The 20,531-nt window shown below is 43.8% G+C and overlaps 1 protein-coding gene across 1 annotated transcript in view; it reads left to right on the top strand.

The window, feature by feature from the left end:
* Positions 1 to 20,531, top strand: part of lrp2b (low density lipoprotein receptor-related protein 2b) — a 125,649-nt gene that overhangs the window by 43,283 nt on the left and 61,835 nt on the right. The window contains exons 29-45 of the mRNA XM_014158653.3: positions 74 to 258; positions 689 to 917; positions 1,344 to 1,521; positions 2,873 to 3,001; positions 3,317 to 3,483; positions 4,276 to 4,419; positions 4,668 to 4,777; positions 5,136 to 5,313; positions 6,773 to 6,986; positions 7,315 to 7,551; positions 7,724 to 7,915; positions 9,797 to 9,973; positions 10,390 to 10,685; positions 10,934 to 11,378; positions 14,553 to 14,718; positions 18,564 to 18,722; positions 19,188 to 19,477. Coding sequence (XP_014014128.2) covers positions 74 to 258; positions 689 to 917; positions 1,344 to 1,521; positions 2,873 to 3,001; positions 3,317 to 3,483; positions 4,276 to 4,419; positions 4,668 to 4,777; positions 5,136 to 5,313; positions 6,773 to 6,986; positions 7,315 to 7,551; positions 7,724 to 7,915; positions 9,797 to 9,973; positions 10,390 to 10,685; positions 10,934 to 11,378; positions 14,553 to 14,718; positions 18,564 to 18,722; positions 19,188 to 19,477 — 3,496 coding nt within the window. The remainder of the gene's footprint in view (positions 1 to 73; positions 259 to 688; positions 918 to 1,343; positions 1,522 to 2,872; positions 3,002 to 3,316; positions 3,484 to 4,275; positions 4,420 to 4,667; positions 4,778 to 5,135; positions 5,314 to 6,772; positions 6,987 to 7,314; positions 7,552 to 7,723; positions 7,916 to 9,796; positions 9,974 to 10,389; positions 10,686 to 10,933; positions 11,379 to 14,552; positions 14,719 to 18,563; positions 18,723 to 19,187; positions 19,478 to 20,531) is intronic.

Here is a 20,531-nt window from a genome sequence, read left to right on the forward strand (position 1 = left end):
AACACATGAAATTGAACTCCACTATGGTCTACAGTGTTCTATTATACCACACTTTGTTCTTCTGTGGTTCTAGGTGTTCTCCACTGGTCTAATGGTACCGGAGAGCATAGCTGTGGACTGGGTGGCGAGGAACCTTTACTGGACCGACTCGGTGATGGAGAACATCGAGGTGTCCACTCTGGACGGCCGCTTCAGGAAGGTTCTCCTCACCAAGAACGTCACCAGCCCCCGTGGACTGGCTCTGGACCCCCGAAACCAGTAAGGTCTTTCACTGCTAACAATAGGAACACAGCAATGATTGAATGATCAGTAACACTGAAAGGTACCTACATAAGGATTTTCTAGCACATTCATTAACCATACATAGCACATTCATGAGCAGTAGACAATAATTCATTAAATTCCTGTCAACAAATGCTCAAATTATGAATTACTTAATTAATTAAGATACTTAATTACTGCTTATGAATGTGTTATGCTGACCCTTTTTAGGAAACCTTCAAATAAAGAATTGCAAAATTTTCTAGCACCACTGCATTTTACCTTACATGATGTTTTTTGAATCATTATTGTGCATTCTTTTTCTCTCTGTTGAGTTATCGACATCTACCTTATTCACTGCAAAATCACAGCACAGCAAAGGTAAAAAAAATGTATCATAATTGATTTGGCATTTGACCTTCCCCAGCACCAACGTAATGTTCTGGTCAGACTGGGGTCAGAACCCGAGGATAGAGATGGCCTACATGGACGGCACCGGGAGACAGGCCATTGTCACCACCAAGCTCTACTGGCCCAACGGTCTGGCCCTGGACTACACCACGCGCCGGGTCTACTTTGCTGACGCCTACCTCAAGTACATCGACTACTGCGATTACAACGGCAACAACCGCTTCCAGGTCATGGCCAGTGATATGGTGAGCATGGGTAAAACCTGCAGGCTGAGGTTGTCCTAAAATGTACACTGTACACTAGTATCTTATTCTTATTGTAAGGGCCCATGAATCATTTGTTCTCATGGCACTACTTCCTACAGTATCGTATTCATTGGTAACACTTAATGCAGACGGTAATGCATTGTAAGGCTGTTATAATGAATGCATCGTAAGACTTAAGCATAAGCATTTATGACCCTTTATAATGTCTTAGTATCATCACATGTTTGTGGCTAAGTAACTGCTATATAAATACATGATAAGTTGTATAATAAGACATTATAAAGGCTCAAACTATAACATGTAATAAAGGGTTGAACACGTTGGCTTTAAGTAAAGTGTCAGCCTTCTATCCTTTATAAATCCCAGTTTCTCCACCACTCTGTCCTTCCCCCTACCTCTCTGTAGGTTCTTCAACACCCCCACGGTATGACCATCTTCGAGGACCACATCTACTGGTCGGAGCGCTATACTTACCAGGTCCTGAGGACCAACAAGTTCCACGGGGGAAACACGACCACCATGATCACCAACGTCTACCAGCCCTTGGGCATTGTCATGGACCACCCCATCAAACAACCAGCAGGTAACGTTCAAACAACATCCAGATAACATTCAAACAAACAGTAGGTACTGTTCCAACAAATTCTGGATAACATTCTAACAACCAGCGGGTAACATTCAAACTTACTATTTGTTTATAGTGGATAGTGCTGAACAATTCAAATCAATTCTGGTTATTGAATGATGTCAGTTAAAGTAATTGAATTCCATTTCGTTCTTTTATTTTTGTGAGCGCAATGCGCAGTTTCTCTAGAACTAAATCAGATCAGGCCTGAACTGTGCGTTGTAGTAGGGAGTTCTACGAGTTTAGCGCAGAAAATGGGATAATGAACTATAACCATAAACCACTGCGCACCTCATTGTCCAGTCTGAGATGGAGAGAAGTGACAGAAGAAGGCACAAGCGAGACGGATAGAGAGCTTTGTGAGGTATCTCTACCTGAAAATACATGATATAAGTGGTTGGTAGTTGGTATTTAGCCTTATTTACTTTGAAGAACTACTAAAACAGTGCTTTTGTCAGACCGCACTTGGAAATGAAATAATAAAGTAATCAAATGTAATATACACAACAACTGAAATATTTTATTAAAGTAAAGTAATGTGAATAAATGATGGTTAATAAGTAATAAGCAGTAATGGGCAGCCACTACCATAATTGGACTTTTATTAATTGTTTTATTCTGTGTTACAGCATTCAACCAACATAAATGTAATGCCTAAGCATTTAAAGTAAAAAAAAGTATAATCAAAACCAAAATCGAAAACCGTGTGTCACGCTTCTCTTCGTCAGAAGATATGTTGAAATCGCTGTCGGACAAAGTGGACCAATATGCAGCGGATTGCGTGCTCATCATCATTTATTTTAAATGTGACCACGAGGAAAAAACCTATAAACAAAACTCACGACAGGAACAGTGTAGCAGGCGAAACAAAAGCAGTGCTAACATACAACTACCCAGAAGTGACAAACAAAAAACACACCTACTTATAGGACTCCCAATCAGAGGCAACTAGAAACACCTGCCTCCAATTGAGAGTCCAGCAACCAAACCTGCACATAGAAAACTTAACCTAGAACCTACTCATACTAAAACATACACCACAAAACCCCGGAACACATAAATAACACACCCCTCTAAGCTATACACAAAAAAACCACCATACAAAACAAACATACCTCTGCCACGCCCTGACCAAATAATACAAATAATCCTCTATACTGGTCAGGACGTGACACCGTGATTATTTTTTCATAATCGAACCGAAACCGAACTGACCTCAAAAAGCACTAATCACTCAGCACTAGTAGTGGATAAAGCATTACTTTACAGTTCCATTGACATTATTGTTCCATTGTTTTCCACTATGCAGCAATCAACCCATGCGCGGAGCACCTGTGCAGTCAGCTGTGCCTACTGTCTGGCTTTAGGCCCAGGTACTACACCTGCCACTGCCAGTCTGGCTGGAACCTCAACAGTGATGGGCGCACCTGCATCAAAGGTACCCTAACAGCAGCTCTAATGATAGGCTTGTAGCATCCCTCTTAACTCATCCATTTGACCTGATTAATTATTGCTGTCATAGTACAGTACAAGGGATTTTTTCTATTCCTAATCAATTGTATTTTGTTTCTATACCACTCTGATTTATACTATTCTGTATGAAGGCAAATGTGTTATGTATTTGTCATAACATCAGAAAAAAACAATGGTTGATTTTGCTTTTCTGTCTTGCTTGTCTCTTTCATATTCTATTCAATTCTATTCCACTCAACTCCACCTCATCCCTTTCTATCCTACTCTGTCTCTACCTCAGATGACACTCCGTTCCTGATGGTGGTGAAGGAGACTGTGATCTTCGGCATCCCTGTGGACCCGGCCGACCCCTCCAATAACGCCATGGCACCCGTGTCTGGCATCACCCAGGGGCGGGACATTGACTTTGACGACCAGGAGCAGTTTGTCTATTGGGTGCAGGACTCGGTGAGTGACAAGTTGCTCACAGTAAATAAGCCACTACCATTTTAAATTTCCAGGTTTTCCAGAAATCCTGGTTGTGAGATTCCCGTAATAGGGCAGGAATAAGCAGAGAATCTGGAATCCTCCAACCAGGATTTCTGGGGGGAAAAATGGGACGGTTACCCTGAATTTTGCAACTTTAACCATTTTTAACCTTTAAACTTTAACCATGTTCTGACAAAGAGTAAAAACTCAATCGGACGACTAGGAAAATGCTTAAACCAAGTTTATTCACCCACTGGGTCCAACAGCTGAAAAGACAAAGACATGTTACACAAGTACATATATTTATACCCTCTACTGGGCAGAGTCAACTTCTTGCACATCTAGACAGCCAATACATCTGTTGCTGGGCAGGAACTTAAGTGGTTCCTCTCATGGGTGTAGTCACGGCCTTGCCTCCTATGTGTGTATGTAGTGAGCAGGAACAGTCCTATGACATCTGACCTGACCTCGGCCCACATTCCTCACTTCTCCCTAATCCACGGCTATACAACCTTATCAGTGACTGAAACCAGACTGTTACTCTTTCCCTCTCTCCGTAGGATACATGAGATTTGACAATAACATGTTCCGACAGAATGTACATTTTCTGGGCTCCCCTTTCTCACTTAGTAGATTTACATGCACCCAGTTCTAATATGGTAACATGGATAAGGATATTTCAAGTTAGAACCCAGCACCCCAAAATTCACTTATTTCAAGTCTGGATTCGAGTCTAATATAAGTTAATTGTTTGCTGTCTCCCACTCTCAGAGCTCCATTTACAGGGTGAAAACTGATGGAACCAATAGGACTCTGTTTGCTCCATCTGCAATCATTGGCTCGCCCTCTGGTCTGGCTTTTGATTGGATAACTCGCACGATGTACTACACTAATCCAACTAATAAAGCAATAGAGGTAGCGTATCATGTCCTCATTGTAAATGATGTATAGACTATATCTGACTTGCTTTTGTAGAAATACAATATCATTACTTGGCTTAAGGTGTTATTGGATCCAATCTAGAGATGATAACTGAGTAGTTTCACGCTAATTGTGACTATATCTCTTTACTTTGCATAATGTCATCTTTTAACTGCATTCGTAGTAACGTGGTTATAATGTATTAATTTAACATGATATAGCAAGTTTCTCATCTACTGTAGGTCATTCGTGTGGATGGAGTTCAACTCTACAGGAAGACCCTCATCACAAACACAGGGAAGCTAGAGGGAGCAGGGGAGCCTATTGGAATAGCCCTGGACCCAGCCAGAGGGTAAACACTCATCTGTGTATCATTGTTACTAGTTACAAAGGATACAACTAAATCAATGTAATACTGACAAACAAGTAGTACTGTATGTGTGTGTGCCGTCCTGCGTGTGTATGTTTAATTGTCAAGTAATAATACTGTACAGTTTGTTGGCTACTGATCTATTTAGGAAATCAAATAATCAATGTGACTTTATACCAACATTGTACCAAGCGTTTCATAACCTTATAAGGAAAATCAACGACAACACCAGACATATATTTTGAATTGTTAGTTAGTCTTCATTCCATGTCATCATCAGTGGATTAATACTAACGCTATTACTAATTAATACTACACTTTCTGACTTCCTGCTTGATAGTAAATTGTTCTGGACAGACCGGGGGACAGACAGTGGCGTACCTCCTAAGGTTGCCAGTGCTGACATGGATGGAGGCAACCTGAGGAACCTCTACACCATCAACCAGGGGATCATTGGGTTCATCACCGCAGACATCGCTATGAGCAAGCTGTACTGGGGCGTAGCCAGCACCGGAGTGGTGGGTACCGAGTTACACAGAAACAAATATATCAAATCAAATTTTATTGGTCACATACACATATTTGCAGATGTTATTACCGGTGTAGTGAAATGCTTGTGTTCCTATCTCCAACAGTGCAGTACTATCTAACAATTCACAACAATACACACAAATCTAAAAGTAGAAGAATGGAATTAAGAAATAAATGAATATTAGGACGAGCAATGTCGGAGTGGCATTGGCTAAAATACAGTAGAATAGAATACATTATATACTGTACATTATTAAAGTGACTAGTGTTCCATTATTAAAGTGGCCAGTGATTCCATGTCTATGTATATAGGGCAGCAGCCTCTAAGGTGCAGGGTTGAGTAAACAGGTGGTAGCCAGCTAATGATGGCTATTTAACAGTCTGATGGCCTTGAGATAGAAGCGGTTTTTCAGGCTCTCAGTCCCAGATTTGATGCACCTGTACTGACCTCGCCTTCTGGATGATAGAGGGGTGAACAGGCAGTGGCTTGGGTGGTTGATGTTCTTGATGATCTTTTTGGCCTTCCTGTGACATCGGGTGCTGAAGGTGTACTTGAGAGCAGACAGTGTGCTCCCGGTGATGCGTTGGGCAGACCGCATCACCCTCTTGAGAGCCCTGCGGTTGCGGGTGGTACAGTTGCCTTACCAGGCGGTGATACAGCCAGACAGGATGCGCTCAATTGGGCATCTATAAAAGTTTGTTAGGGTCTTAGGGGCCAAGCCAAATTTCTTCAGCCTCCTGAGGTTGAAGAGGCGCTGTTGCGCCTTCTTCGCCACACTGTCTGTGTGGGTGGACCATTTCAGATTGTCAGTGATGTGTACGCCGTGGAACTTGAAGCTTTCCACCTGCTCCACTGTGGTCCCGTCGATGTGGATAGGGGCGTGCTCCCTCTGCTGTTTCCTGAAGTCCAAGATCAGCTCCTTTGTTTTGATGACTTTGAGGGAGAGGTTATTTTCCTGGCACCACTCCCCTCACATCCTCCCTGTAGGCTGTCTCGTCATTGTTGGTAGTCAGGCCTACTACTGTTGTGTCGTCTGCAAACTTGAGGAGAATATATGCCATTTAGAAGACGCTAAAGCGACTTACGTGTGCATACATTTTATGTATGGGTGGTCGTGGGAATCGAACCCACTACCCTGTCGTTACGAACGCCATGTTGTACCAACTGAGCTACAAAGGACCACACGGACGGACGGACGGACAGCCATACATGCGCGGACGCGCACAACCACTGTTGTAATCATTTCTCATTTAGTGCACACAACTTTATTGCATATCATATACTGATGTGTTGTTGTATGTGTCTGAAACACCACTAGCCTTAGTAATAATTACCCTAAGGGCACAAATAAGGTTGTACTGAATTCTATTGAATAGTGTTGCAACTGAAACATAGTAACTCTAAATGTACCAGAATCCCTCGACACTCCATTTCCCTGTGAACAGATTGAGTGTGGTACGATGGACGGGGTCAGCAGGGTGACCATAGTGAGCCAGCTGTCCCACCCCTGGGGCCTCACAGTGCACCAGCATTATCTCTACTACACCGACCTGGACTACGAGGTCATCGAGAGGGTGGACAAGGGCACCGGGGCCAACATGGTGGTGCTGAGGAGTGGGATGACAGGAGTCCGAGCCCTCAAAGTCCACGCCCGAGACAGTGAGTGTGGCTACCTACAGCTAACCTTCTAACCAGCTAACCTTCTAACCAGCTAACCTTCTAACCAGCTAACCTTCTAACCAGCTAACCTTCTAGTCTTTGTCCGCTGGTCTTTTTTCAACAGAGAGCGACAGTATGTAGAGTATGATACTGAACATTTTACTGATCCGATATTGGGTACATTTGCCACCAAGTAGATTGTCAGTAGATTCAAAGGTCCTTGAATTTTCATGTAAGTTGGTGTCAGTGGGAGATTTTTGTGAAAAAAAGTGTTCCACACAAGCATTATATCTCAAGTTAATTTCTCATCCTTCATCTTCTTCCCCAGACTCGGCCGGCACAACCAACGGCTGCAGCACCAACAATGGGGCCTGTCCCCACCTGTGTTTGCCCAAGCCTGGGGGCCAGAAGACATGTGTCTGCACCACAGGCTTAGTGCCTTCCAAGGATGGCACCACCTGCGTGCAGTACGACTCCTACGCAGTGGTCTCCACCCCCAGACTTATCCGAGGCTTCCACATCAACAGCTCCGACCACTCGGAGGCCATGGTGCCTGTTGCTGGATGTACGTAACCCTAACTCTAATTATAAAGTAACCAGACATAAATATACCCTAAGTCTATGTCTGAAACACATCTTGTGATGAATCCTCTTTCATGAATCTATACCCAACTTTGTTACTAACTTATACTGTAACTGAGTATCTCGATAAGTTAACATGTCTTTACCCACTGCAGACTCTTACTCTGTGATGGACAAGCTGGATCTTCACGTCGCCTCTAGGTACATCTACTGGATCGACAACAGCACTTCCAGCTCTTACAGAGGGATCTTCAGGGCCCAGACAGACGGTGGAAGCTTCACTCCCGTCGTCAACCAAGGCATCGGCCGAGGTGGCATAAAAGGGATGGCTGTGGACTGGATCTCAGGTTAGGATCCATGATGTAAAGAGTGGAGAGACATACTCCAAGTTGTAAATAGTTCTGGTACAGAGCCTCATCTATAAACCACATCCAGCAGGCAAAACTGTTTGAAATGACTTTATGCAATTGTTACCTGGAGATAAATGGGGGATGGGTTAGTATTTTTTTATTTAGTCCAGGGGAGGGTCATGTAATTTGTAATCGATTGAATGTTAGTATTTGTCAGCATTTTGGAATTGACGTATTGAATTTGACTCTGTGTATCTTTGAAGTACAACCCAAAAGAACTGGGGCGTATTCATTACGATGGTTCTGTTGCAAAACCTTTCTTAAACGGAAGCAAACGGAACGAAACGGGTAGGGACCTACAAATAGAAACTCTCGTTTTGCTCTGTTTGTTTTCGTTTGGTTATCAACAGTTAAACGGTTTCCGTAATGAATATGCCCCTGGCTGGGAATTTGAAAGGAGAGAGAGAGAGAGAGAGAGAGAGAGAGACTGCGCAGTGGTGTGATCAAAATACACCAGATGAGTAGCCTGCTAATGTAACTTTCAGGACCTTGTAAACTGTTGAGAATAGACCCATAACTGTTCCAAATGATTGCATAATCAGGCCTAGGCTGTATGGCACTCTCTGTATATACCTCCATTCTTGTGTATTTTTATTTTATTCCTCGTGTTACTATTTTACTCTGCATCGTTGGGAAGGGCTCGCAAGCAAGAATTCACGCTAAAGTCTACACCAGTTGTATTCGGCGCATGTGACAAAAATGTTATTTGGTTCACTCTAATCAGAGGGCTAATATCATATACTCTGCATGCCAGTCTCTCTTGGCTAAAAGTAAAGGAGAGACTGATTGCATTACTTTTTGTTTTTAGAATTCTGGCCTCTCTCTTCCAGCTATTCCCGTGCGCAATAGGCTATAGGCTACAAGCCTCTGCTATTCCGCTTCTCGTGAAATCCCAGGAAAAGCTATAGACTACAAAAACAATAGGAGTTTTTTTTTTGCTGTTGCATTTTTTTATACTAGGCCTAATAGCCTTCTTCTCTCCACGAAAAGCCTTTCTTGCTACTGCTGAATGTAAAATAGGCATTGGCAAAGTTGCGGAGAGAGAGTGCAGAGATGATACCATTGTTGCACAGAAGTAGCCTATTAAATGGTTGCACAGGACAGATAGACGGTGAGAAAGACGGTCCAAGAAAAATGGAAATCACTTTCAAACCACATGAGCAACGAGGCAATCAATGACATGATGTAAAAGATGTGCTGGCTAAACAGCGTTTGTTGTTGAATTTCAACATGTGATTAACATTTTCATTAAGCTACATGTAGCCTACATTGAAATATTATTAGCAGTTGTCACTATAACAATGGACACACTTTGAAGCACTGAAATGGTCTGTGTTATCACCTTATTAATAGGCCTACAGCGTGCAGTAGGATGCTTTGATAGTTGATTGACAGGTGTAGGCTACTGTAGTATACTGTATACTTTCTGCTAGTGTGGATGCTCTCCAACGTTTTATAGTTAGGTATAATTTATCGTTAGATTTATCGTCCTTGGTGTGGACGGCCCTTAACGCTTAAATTGGTAAATGCCCCCTTCTAGCAGAGAGCAGTGGTTCTCAACCACGGGTTGATTTGATAGAAAGCACGTCTGCAACATTGATAGCCTACTAAAAAGGGATTTAATATTCCTTGATATTTTGTTTTAATAATACTTTTTGGAGGGGGGGTTACATGTTTCGTTTTTTTTTTATGCCAGGTAAAAATATTTGTCCTCAGGGGGAGTGCCATCCATTTTAATTTCAAAGAGGTCCAGGTATCCCTCTATGTAAATGTTGTTCACTCCCTAAAATTATCTTTCTCCCATTCCCTCCCCCTTAGGCAACCTCTACTTCACCAACGCTATTGAGGCCCAGACCTACTTGGAGGTGACCCGCCTCGAAACCCCCTACCGCACGGTCCTCCTCAAGTCCACTGAGGACCGGCCCAGTGACCTGGCCGTCAGCCCCAAGCTCCGTTTTCTCTTCTGGGCCGACGGAGGCCAGAACCCCAAAATTGGTAGGTAGTCCAGAGGTTATAGAGGTTGACCAGTAACCGAAAGGTTACCGATGAGAACAGTGACCTAGGGTGGTCTAGCGGTCTAAGCCGCTGTCTCCGGCACACGTCTAAAGGGTCGGCATAGGTTTGAATCCGGCCTATTGCCCTTTGACACAACCTCTATCTTTCCCCACTCACCCTCTCTCTCTCTGTTCAATAAAGTCAGAAAACACCTTACAATATACAAAAGGAAAAGTGGAAATTGAACTGGCTACTGGATGGCTGCTGATGTTATTACTCCCACTACCGTTGTGCCCTTGAGCAAGGCCCTTAACCCCCAAAATAGCTTTCCATCCAGTGGTGCTGCATCCTAAACATGTGCCTAAACCCTGTGCCTTTCAATGTGTGTGTAACAAATGTATTATTTTCTATTCTAGAACGTGCCCAGCTAGATGGTGCCAACCGTACCGTGTTAGCCTCCGAGAGCCTGGCATCGCCACGCGGCCTCACTGTCGACTACACCAACGATTTCCTGTACTGGACAGACGATGTGCTGGATATGATTTCACGCATGGCACCCGATGGGACACAGAGGGAGATTGTCCGTTATGGGAGTCGATACCCTGCTCCGTACGGATTGTCGATATTTGGGAATTCTATGTTGTGGGTGGATAGAAAGCTCGGGAAGCTTTTCCAGGCCAGCAAGGATCCAGCGAATACGACCCAGCCAGAGGTGATTATGAAGTAGCTTTATGTTGCCTAGTGTCTCTTTCACTTTTTAGAAAAATTTCATATCAAAGTAACATAACAAAAATAATTATAATTAATGTACGCAACAATGTATGCAATGGGTAAACCCACAACATACAACTCCTAGATATTGATACAACAAGCTGCCCAAAAGTAGCACAAAATCACAAAGCACAAAATAGTGTCGTTCACATTCAAAGACTGAAATAACAACATCACTGTCATCACCAGGTGATCCGCGACGGCATTGACGGGCTCACGGACGTGGTGGTCTTCAACTCCCACGTGCAGCCCACCGCTGCCAACCTGGTGGGCTTCAACCCGTGCCAGGAGGACAATGGGCGCTGCCAGCAGCTCTGCTTCGCCCTGCCCGAGCAGGAGCAACCCACTTGCGCCTGCGCCCACGGTTCGCTCCTCAACAATGGAGTGTCGTGCGGCTACGGTCTGGACGAGTTCCTGGTATTCACCACGGACTACACCATGAATAGTTTACGTTTAGACCCCTCCGATCACACTAGCCCCTACCCTACTATCAACTTGGGCTATAATGTGGTGGCGCTGGATTTCGACTTTGCAGACAAGAGGATATTTTTTGCTCAGTACATGGGGATAGGCCGAAGCAGGATAGGCTATGTTATCACCACGGTTACCGGTGCTCCTGCCATCATAGCCGACAGTAAGTGTTGTGAATCCGAGGGTTGGGGAAGACAATGTAAAGTATGGTTTTTCCAGTTTTTGTAACGATTGTGGAAATGATGAAATTGTGAAAATGATGATAAGAGTTTGGAAAAAAATGCCTGGAATTTCAGCCAGCTCAGATTGTGACATCACAATCTGATTATTCTGATCAATGACCAGTCATCCTTTATTTGCATATGTATCCTCCTACTTTTAAGGGTAAGCGCTAGGCTGTAGAGTCTAGACCAGTGTTCGATCTCCAAGGCATTCCTAGTCAATCACCAAACATTTATGTTAAAACCAAACGATAAAGCCTTGCCTTCCTATTTGCGTTCCAATTATACATTTTTTCCGCGCTCTTGGCGATAGGTGCACTTGATTCAGCAGCCATAGCACCGGGAAGGCAAAGTACTCCAACTTTGAACCATTTCATGTGTCTGAAGGTAGAACTCCGCCTACCCGGCAGGCCAAGACAGCAAATCAAGTGCACCTAGAGGTTTACTGCTGGCCAATCAGAAAGCTCAGATCACTGTGTCTGCACAGTTTCCTCGAGTCATAGACTGTTAAAAGAAACCTTGAACGCTCAGAAAAGTTAATACTGTGAGATTTCGAAACATTTAAAACCATGACTAGAGAGAGACAACGAATACAGCAAAGAGCTGCTGTTTTTATGAGTAAGTTCATGTTTAAGTTGTTATTCAGCACTGTCAACACTTTGCTCAATATTTTATAAGCCATAAAATGCGCATTCTCCCTACTTCCATTTACGCTACAACCAGCACTGCAGCTGCAATGAATGAGTATATCGAAGTGTTTCGATAAGCTTGCATTGTTATTATTATTGGCTTATGTTTTTTTTAATATCGAGGAATATTTCACTTTCTCTGGTCATAGGAGTGACAACATGAATTGGTGCATTAGGCAGAAATAATGCAGTGTGACTTGACTTTCGCCATCAACTGGAGAACTGTTCCCTTTTCTCTGTGGAGGGAGGGAGAGCAAAGGGACGGTGAGTCAGGTGAGAGGCAGCCTCACCATTGCTCTCTCCCCTCAGACTATCTATCCAGGCCATCAGTCTATTAAAAAAAGTGAATTATTCTGCTCACTCAGGTGTGCCTCACAAGTAATACTACAAATTGTCTATTACCAGTGTGATCATATACAATTTAAAAAATATATATAATTTCAAAATTGTCCCAAGGACAACAACATTTGGCAGGGCAATTCAAGCATAGCCAATATGCAGTGATAATATATTTGGCCTATAGCCTACTGCACAAACCTGATTGATACATAACTGTTTTTAATTGGTTAATGTTGCATAGGCTTAATACGTTTTTTAAGTCATGATCTCAGCTTCCGTTTTGACTCAGAAAGTGATCTTGACTCAGAAAAGGTAGGTGACCGGTGACCACTGGTCTAGACGATCCTATCCGCGAATCAGGGCTGTGTATGTAAATATATTGAAATGTGTATCGACACGCCCATGCGATCAGACTGAGCATTTCAATGGCAAAAGGAGGCTCAGGGAAATAAATGATAACAAATATATTTGGATAAAAATATATACGACATGCAACAATTTCAAAGATTTTACAGTTCATATAAGGAAATCAGTGAATTGAAATAAATAAATTAGGCCCTAATCTATGCATTTCACATGACTGGGAATACAGGTATGCATCTGTTGGTCACAGATACCTGGTAGGGAAGTGGATAAGGGTCTGGATCAGGTTGGGGCGTGGATCAGGTTGGGGCGTGGATCAGGTAGGGGTGTGGATCAGAAAGCCAGTAAGTATCTGGTGGGATCCAGAGCATCCCAAACTGCTCAATGGGTGACATGTCTGGTAAGTATGCAGGCCGTGGAAGAATTGGGACATTTTCAGCTATCAGGAATTGTGTACAGATCCTTGCAACATGGGGCCATGCATTATCATGCTGAAACATGAGGTGATGGTGGCGGATGAATGGCACGACATTTGGCTTCAGGATCTTGTCACGGTATCTCTGCATTAAAATTTCCATCGATAAAATGCAAATGTGTTCATTGTCTGTAGCTTATGCCTGCCCATACAATAACCCCTCTGTCACCATGGGGCTCTCTATTCACAACGTTGACAACAGCAAACTGCTCACCCACACGACGCCATACATGTGGTTACATGTGGCGTGTGGTTGTGAGGCCCAGTTAGACGCACTGCCAAATTCTCTAAAACAACGATGGAGACGGAGAGAAATGAACATTAAATTCTCTGGCAACAGCTCTGGTGGACATTCCTGCAGTCAGCATGCCAATTGCACACTCACTCAAAACTTGAGACATCTGTGGCATTGTGTTGTGTGACAAAACTGCACATTTTAGAGTGGCCTTTTATTGTCCCCAGCACAAGGTACAGCTGTGTAGTTTTTTGGGGGAAATAAGCTTTTTTATGCTTATGGAACATTTTGGGGATATTTTATTTCAGCTCATGAACATAGGACCAACACTACATGTTTATATTTTTGTTCAGTGTACATAGGACCTTCTAACTAGCAAGTTTTGCGTGGGTGGAGTTTTGGCTTGACTGGTGACATAGCCAGATGGTAAATTAGGTTAAAACTATATTTTGGTATTTGTTTCATTAGTCCATTGTTGATATAGTCTAAAAATGTTTTGCATGTCAGCAATCATGTTTTCAAGATATATAACTTTCAAAATACAGAAATACAGCCAGTATGATGCATTTGCATAATGAAAGAAATGCCAAAATATGTTTTTGTTTTCCAAAGCTCTCTGCCAATAACAGATACTATTCAGTTTCCCCCTTCCTACTTCCAGACAGTCTTAGCAAAAATCTGTCTTGAGAAATTGTTTTTGCAAAAAATCTATTTGTGACCATTTTTAAATGGAAAACTATTACAGTAAGGTACTTAATTTCCACCCAGAAATGATTTGATTTACGAAAACGGCTGCATTGGGCCTTTTAATGTCTTGTTGCAGTATTGAGTGTAGCTGTTAACATCTATAAGTTGCAGTATTAGTTACCTTGGTGACTTAGGTTTTCTCCATCCTCACCTTTTCCCACTCTGACCCCCCCCCTCTCTCTCTCCCCTCTCTCTCTCTCTCTCTCTCTCTCTCTCTCTCTCTCTCTCTCCTCTCTCTCTCTCTCTCTCTCTCTCTCCTCTCTCTCAGATTTAAATTATCCACAGGGGCTGGCCTATGACTGGGTTCACAAGCGCCTTTACTTCACCGACAACTACAACAGAAGTGTCCAGGCCATGGGGGTGGACGGGCAGAACCGCTCCTTGATAGCCCATGCCAACCGCCCTCTTGGCATCATTGTGGATCCCTGCTATGGGTAAAACCAATTGAGATGTTTGCATACATTGATCGCTAATTTTACAAACCCCATCCAGGTTTTCCACAAATTGGTCCTTCGAGCAAGATACGAACAATTTTCTTGGAACGCTAATATCAATTATTTTGATTACTGCTGATGATATCTGGAAATATGCATGTACACCCTGGCCCATCTACTGTTGCTAGCCCCAATTCTGACTTGTGCTCTGATATCTGCTTCACCGATTTCTGCTCTCATAAAAGCCTGGGGTTTCTGCATGTTAACACTAGAAGCTTATTACCTAAAATGGATCAATTGAAAGTATGGGTTCACAGCTCCAATCCAGGTCATTATTGAGACGTGGTTAAGGAAGAGTGTTTTGAACACTGATGTTAACCTTTCTGGTTATAATCTTTTTTGGCAAAACAGATCCTCCGAAGGCGGGGGAGAGGCAATCTTTACCAAGGAACACCTTCAGTGCTCGGTTGTCTCCACCAAGTCTTTCCTCATACAATTTGATTTGCTGGTTTTAAGCATTAAACTTCCAAAAAACTCTTTGACTGTTGCCGGGTGTTATCGTCCTTCATCAGCACTGGCCTGTACCCTACCTGCACTGAGCTCTCTCCTATACCCTTACCTTAAGTCTGAATTTGTCCTGCTAGTTGCCCTAAACTGGGACATGCTTAAACCACCTGACCAAGTCCTAAACCAATGGGACTCCCTAAATCTTTCTCAGATTATTATCAATCCAACAACGTATGACTCCAAACACCCAGAAAAGGCTACTCTCCTGATGGGTATCAATCTGGTGTTTTCTGTAATGACCTTAGTGATCACTGTTTTACAGCCTGTGTTTGTAATAGCTGCTCAGTGAAACGACCGCTCCTGATTTGTCATAGACACTTTCTAAAACAAGTATGGCCCCGACAGAGATAGCCTCCTCGCTTCGCGTTCTTAAGAAACTATGCAGTATTTCGTTTTTTTATGTATTATTTCTTACACTGTTACCCCAGGAAATCTTAAGTCTTATTACATACAGTCGGGATGAACTATTGGATATAAGAGCAACATCAACTTACCAACATTACGACCAGGAATACGACTTTCCCGAAGCGGATCCTCTGTTTGGACCACCACCCAGGACAATAGATCGGATCTCAGTAGACGACCCAAAACAATGACAGGGCGCAGAAGGGGCAGACAGAGCGGTCTTCTGGTCAGGCTCCGTAGACGGGCACATCGCTCACCGCTCCCGAGTATACTACTCGCCAATGTCCAGTCTCTTGACAACAAGGTAGATGAAATCCGAGCAAGGGTTGCTTTCCAGAGAGACATCAGAGATTGTAATATTCTCTGTTTCACGGAAACATGGCTCACTCGGGATGCCTTATCAGAGTCTGTACAGCCACCCGGTTTCTTCACACATTGCGCTGACAGAATCAAACATCTGTCTGGTAAGAAGAAGGGTGGGGGTGTATGCCTTATGATTAACGAGTCGTGGTGTGATCATAACAACATACAGAAACTCAAGTTCTTTTGTTCACCTGACCTAGAATTCCTTACAATCAAATGCTGACCGCATTATCTACCAAGAGAATTCTCTTCGATTATAATCACAGCCGTGTATATCCCCCCCAAGAAGACACCTCGACGGCCCTGAAAGAACTTCATTGGACTCTATGCAAACTGGAAACCCCATATCCTGAGGCTGCATTTATTGTAGCTGGGGATTTTAACAAAGGTAATCTGAAAACAAGGCTCCCTAAATTTTATCAGCATATCAAATGCGCAACCCAGGCTGGCAGCATTCTGGATCATTGTACTCTAACTTCCGCGACGCATACAAAGCCCTCTCTTCGGCAAATCTGACCATGACTCCATTTTGTTGCTCCCAGCCTATAAACAGAAACTAAAAGAGGAAACACCCCTGCTCAGGTCTGCTCAACGCTGGTCCGACCAATCTGATTCCACGCTTCAAGATTGCTTCGATCACGTGGACTGGGATATGTTCCGGATAGCCTCAGACAACAACATTGATGTATACGCTGATTCGGTGAGCGAGTTTATTAGCAAGTGCATCAGTGATGTTGTACCCACGGTGACTATTAAAACCTTCCCAAACCAGAAACCGTGGATTGATGGCAGCATACGCGCAAAACTGAAAGCGCAAACCACTGCTTTTAATCATGGCAAGGTGACCGGAAACATGACCCGAATACAAACAGTGTAGCTATTCCCTCCGCAAGGCAATCAAACAAGCTAAGCGTCAGTATAGAGACAAAATAGAGTCAAAAAGAAAACCAGCCCCATCGCAAACACCAACGTCTTGCTCCCAGACAAACTAAACTTCTTTGCTCGCTTTGAGGACAATACAGTGCCACTGACACGGCCCGCTACCAAAACCTGCGGGCTCTCCTTCACTGCAGTCAACGTGAGTAAAACATTTAAACGTGTTAACCCTCGCAAGGCTTTGAGAGACTAGTCAAGGATCATATCACCTCCACCCTACCTGACACCCTAGACCCACTCCAATTTGCTTACCGCCCCAATAGGTCCACAGACGTCACAATCACACTACCCTAACCCATCTGGACAAGAGGAACACCTATGTAAGAATGCGGTTCATCGATTATAGCTCAGCATTTAACACCATAGTACCCTCCAAACTCGTCATTAAGATCGAGACCCTGGGTCTCGACCCTGCCCTGTGCAACTGGGTCCAGGACTTTCTGACGGACCGCCCCCAGGTGGTGAGGGTAGGAAATATATATCTCCACCCCGCTGATCCTCAACACTGGGGCCCCACAAGGGTGCGTTCTCAGCCCTCTCCTGTACTCCCTGTTCACCCATGACTGCGTGGCCATGCACGCCTCCAACTCAATCATCAAGTTTGTAGATGACACTGCAGTGGTAGGCTTGATTACCAACAACGACGAAACGGCCTACAGGGAGGAGGTGAGGGCCCTCGGAGTGTGGTGTCAGGAAATAATGTCAACAAAACAAAGGAGATGATCGTGGACTTCAGGAAACAGCCGAGGGAGCACCCCCCTATCCACATCGATGGGACAGTAGTGGAGAAGGTGGAAAGTTTTAAGTTCCTCAGCGTACACATCACGGACAAACTGAAATGGTCCACCCACACAGATGGCGTGGTGAAGACTTCAACCTCAGGAGAAGCTTCAAACAAGGTTCTAAAGACTGTTGACATCTAGTGGAAGCCTTAGGAAGTGCAAAATGACCCCACAGACACTGTAGTTTGGATAGGCAATCGCTTGAAAAACTACAGACCACTTCCTGTTTGGATTTTTTCTCAGGTTTTTGCCTGCCATATGAGTTCTGTTATACTCACAGACATCATTCAAACCGTTTTAGAAACTTCAGAGTGTTTTCTATCCAAATCAACTAATAATATGCATATCTTAGTTTCTGGGCGTGAGTAGCAGGCAGTTTACTCTGGGCACGTCAGTCATCCAAGCTGCTCAATACTGCCACCATCCATAAGAAGTTTTAAGCAAACCAGACGACACGATGTTCTTTTATTTACAGATAGCCAGGGTCAACACATAATTTACAAACTAAGCATTTGTTTTTAGTGAGTCTACCAGTTCAGAGGCAATAGGGATGACCAGGAAAGTTCTCTTGATAAGTGTATGAATTAGATAATTTTCCTGTCCTGCTAAGCATTCAAAATGTAACGAGTACTTTTGGGTGTCAGGGAAAATGAGTAAAAAGCACATATTTTCTTTAGGAAGGTAGTGAAGTAAAAGTTGTCAAAACTAAAAATAGTAAAATAATGTGCCCCTTCATAGGGGCCTTGGCTAAGCTAAGATGCTAGGATAACATTTCTCTCTAACTCTCTGTAGCTACCTATACTGGACTGACTGGGGGAGCCCTGCTAAGATAGAGAGAGCTACTCTGGGTGGAAACTTCCGGGTGCCCATCATCAGCACCAGTCTGTCCCAGCCCAAAGGACTTTCCATAGACAACGAGGAAAGGATGCTCTACTGGGCCGACGCTTCCCTGTAAGAACACGATCATTTGTGTCATTCTGTAATGTTTCAGCTGTTGTTTGTTTTGTGTTGTAATGTACAGCACTAAACATTTTTGTACCATAATTTGAATGAATCTCAAAGAAAGAAAGTAACTCATACGTAATTACCATTTGACCGTATCATTTCTTAGAATGTAACTGGTCGTTTAGTTGGAAATGAGGTGGAATCAATAAGTCCAAATCATGTGCCATTTGTGACACAATAGATTTTTTTTACCCAGAAAAGTGTTGAACAATTCTCCACTTCCTTAAATATTTAAAAGCACTAGGCTACACTGTTTTTCTATGCACCCATTTCTCATGATCTCTTAGCATTCTAACTCTCCATCCATCCATTCATCCTTCCATCCATATATCCATCCATCCACCGACTCACTCACCCACCCACCCATCCATTATTTTTCTCCATCCCCACTCCCCTCCCTCTCACCATTAGAGATAAGATTGAGCGTTCCACCCTGACCGGGGAGAGCCGCCAGGTGATCATGAGGGGGGTCCAGTATCCCTACGCTATGACCGTGTTCCAGCAGGACATATACTGGACTGACTGGACCACGCGAGCGGTCTACCGTGCCGGGAAGGACGACGGGTCAGGGTTCACGGTCCTGGTCCAGGAACTACAGTACAGGCCCAACGACATCCACGTGTTCGCCGGCTCCAAGCAGGAGGCTTGCTCAAGCCCCTGTCAGCAGTTTAACGGAGGGTGTAGTCACGTCTGCGTGCCAGGTCAGGAGTTTGAATAAGAAAACATTTCATTTTAGTGTCTTGGAGTTCTTACAGGGCTTGAGATCCACATGCTAAACTCAAATTTCTCATCTCTCATTGACATCAATTAATGATTCAGGTGAAAGTCTGAGAACAACAATACCCACTGGGCACACCACATTATTTCAACATGTATAATTTCGTAATACAGCATTTGGTTGAGACGTTGATCATTGAGATTACAACCTATATTCACCCACTCAAAAGACAGCCAAAAGACAGCCAAATCACTATGCTTTCAACCATTTAAAAGTACAGCAAAGTTTAAATGGGAATACAATGTCAGATATTTTGTTTAATGTGCTATCACTGTGCTTCATCTAATAGCAGAATCAAATGACCTGAATTGCAGTTTAGATGACATTAAAAGTACATGTTGCAAGTGATCATTGCCGTTCGAGATTCTGCACAGATTATTACAGCAATTGGGAAGATCTTCACAGACCTGCGACGACCTGGACCCACTCCAATTCACATACTGCCCCAACTGATCCACAGATGATGCAATCTCTATTGCAGTCCACACTGCCCTTTCCCACTTGGACAAAAGGAACACCTACGTGAGAATGCTGTTCATTGACTACAACTCAGCATTCCACACCATAGTGCCCTCAAAGTTCATCACTAAGCTAAGGTCCCTGGGACTGAACACCTCCCTCTGCAACTGGATCCTGGACTTCCCGATGGGCCACCCCCAGGTCAGGTGGTGAGGGTAGGCAACAACACATCTGCCATGCTGACCCTCAACATAGGGGTGCGTGCTTAGTCCCTTTCTGTACTCCCTGTTCACCCACAACTGCGTGGCCCTGCACGACTCCAACACCATCATTAAGTTTGCCGACGACATGATGGTGGTAGGCCTGATCACCGACAACGATGAGACAACCCCTAGGGAGAAGGACTACAACCTCGCCCTAAACTGATCATGGACTACAGAAAACTGAGGGCCGAGCACGCCCTCATTCACATTGACAGGGCTGTAGTGGAGCTGGTCGAGAGCTTAAAGTTCTTCTGT

This window comes from Salmo salar, chromosome 19 (assembly GCF_965601325.2).
Source record: "Salmo salar chromosome 19, fSalSal1, whole genome shotgun sequence".
Taxonomy (NCBI): Eukaryota; Metazoa; Chordata; class Actinopteri; order Salmoniformes; family Salmonidae; genus Salmo; species Salmo salar.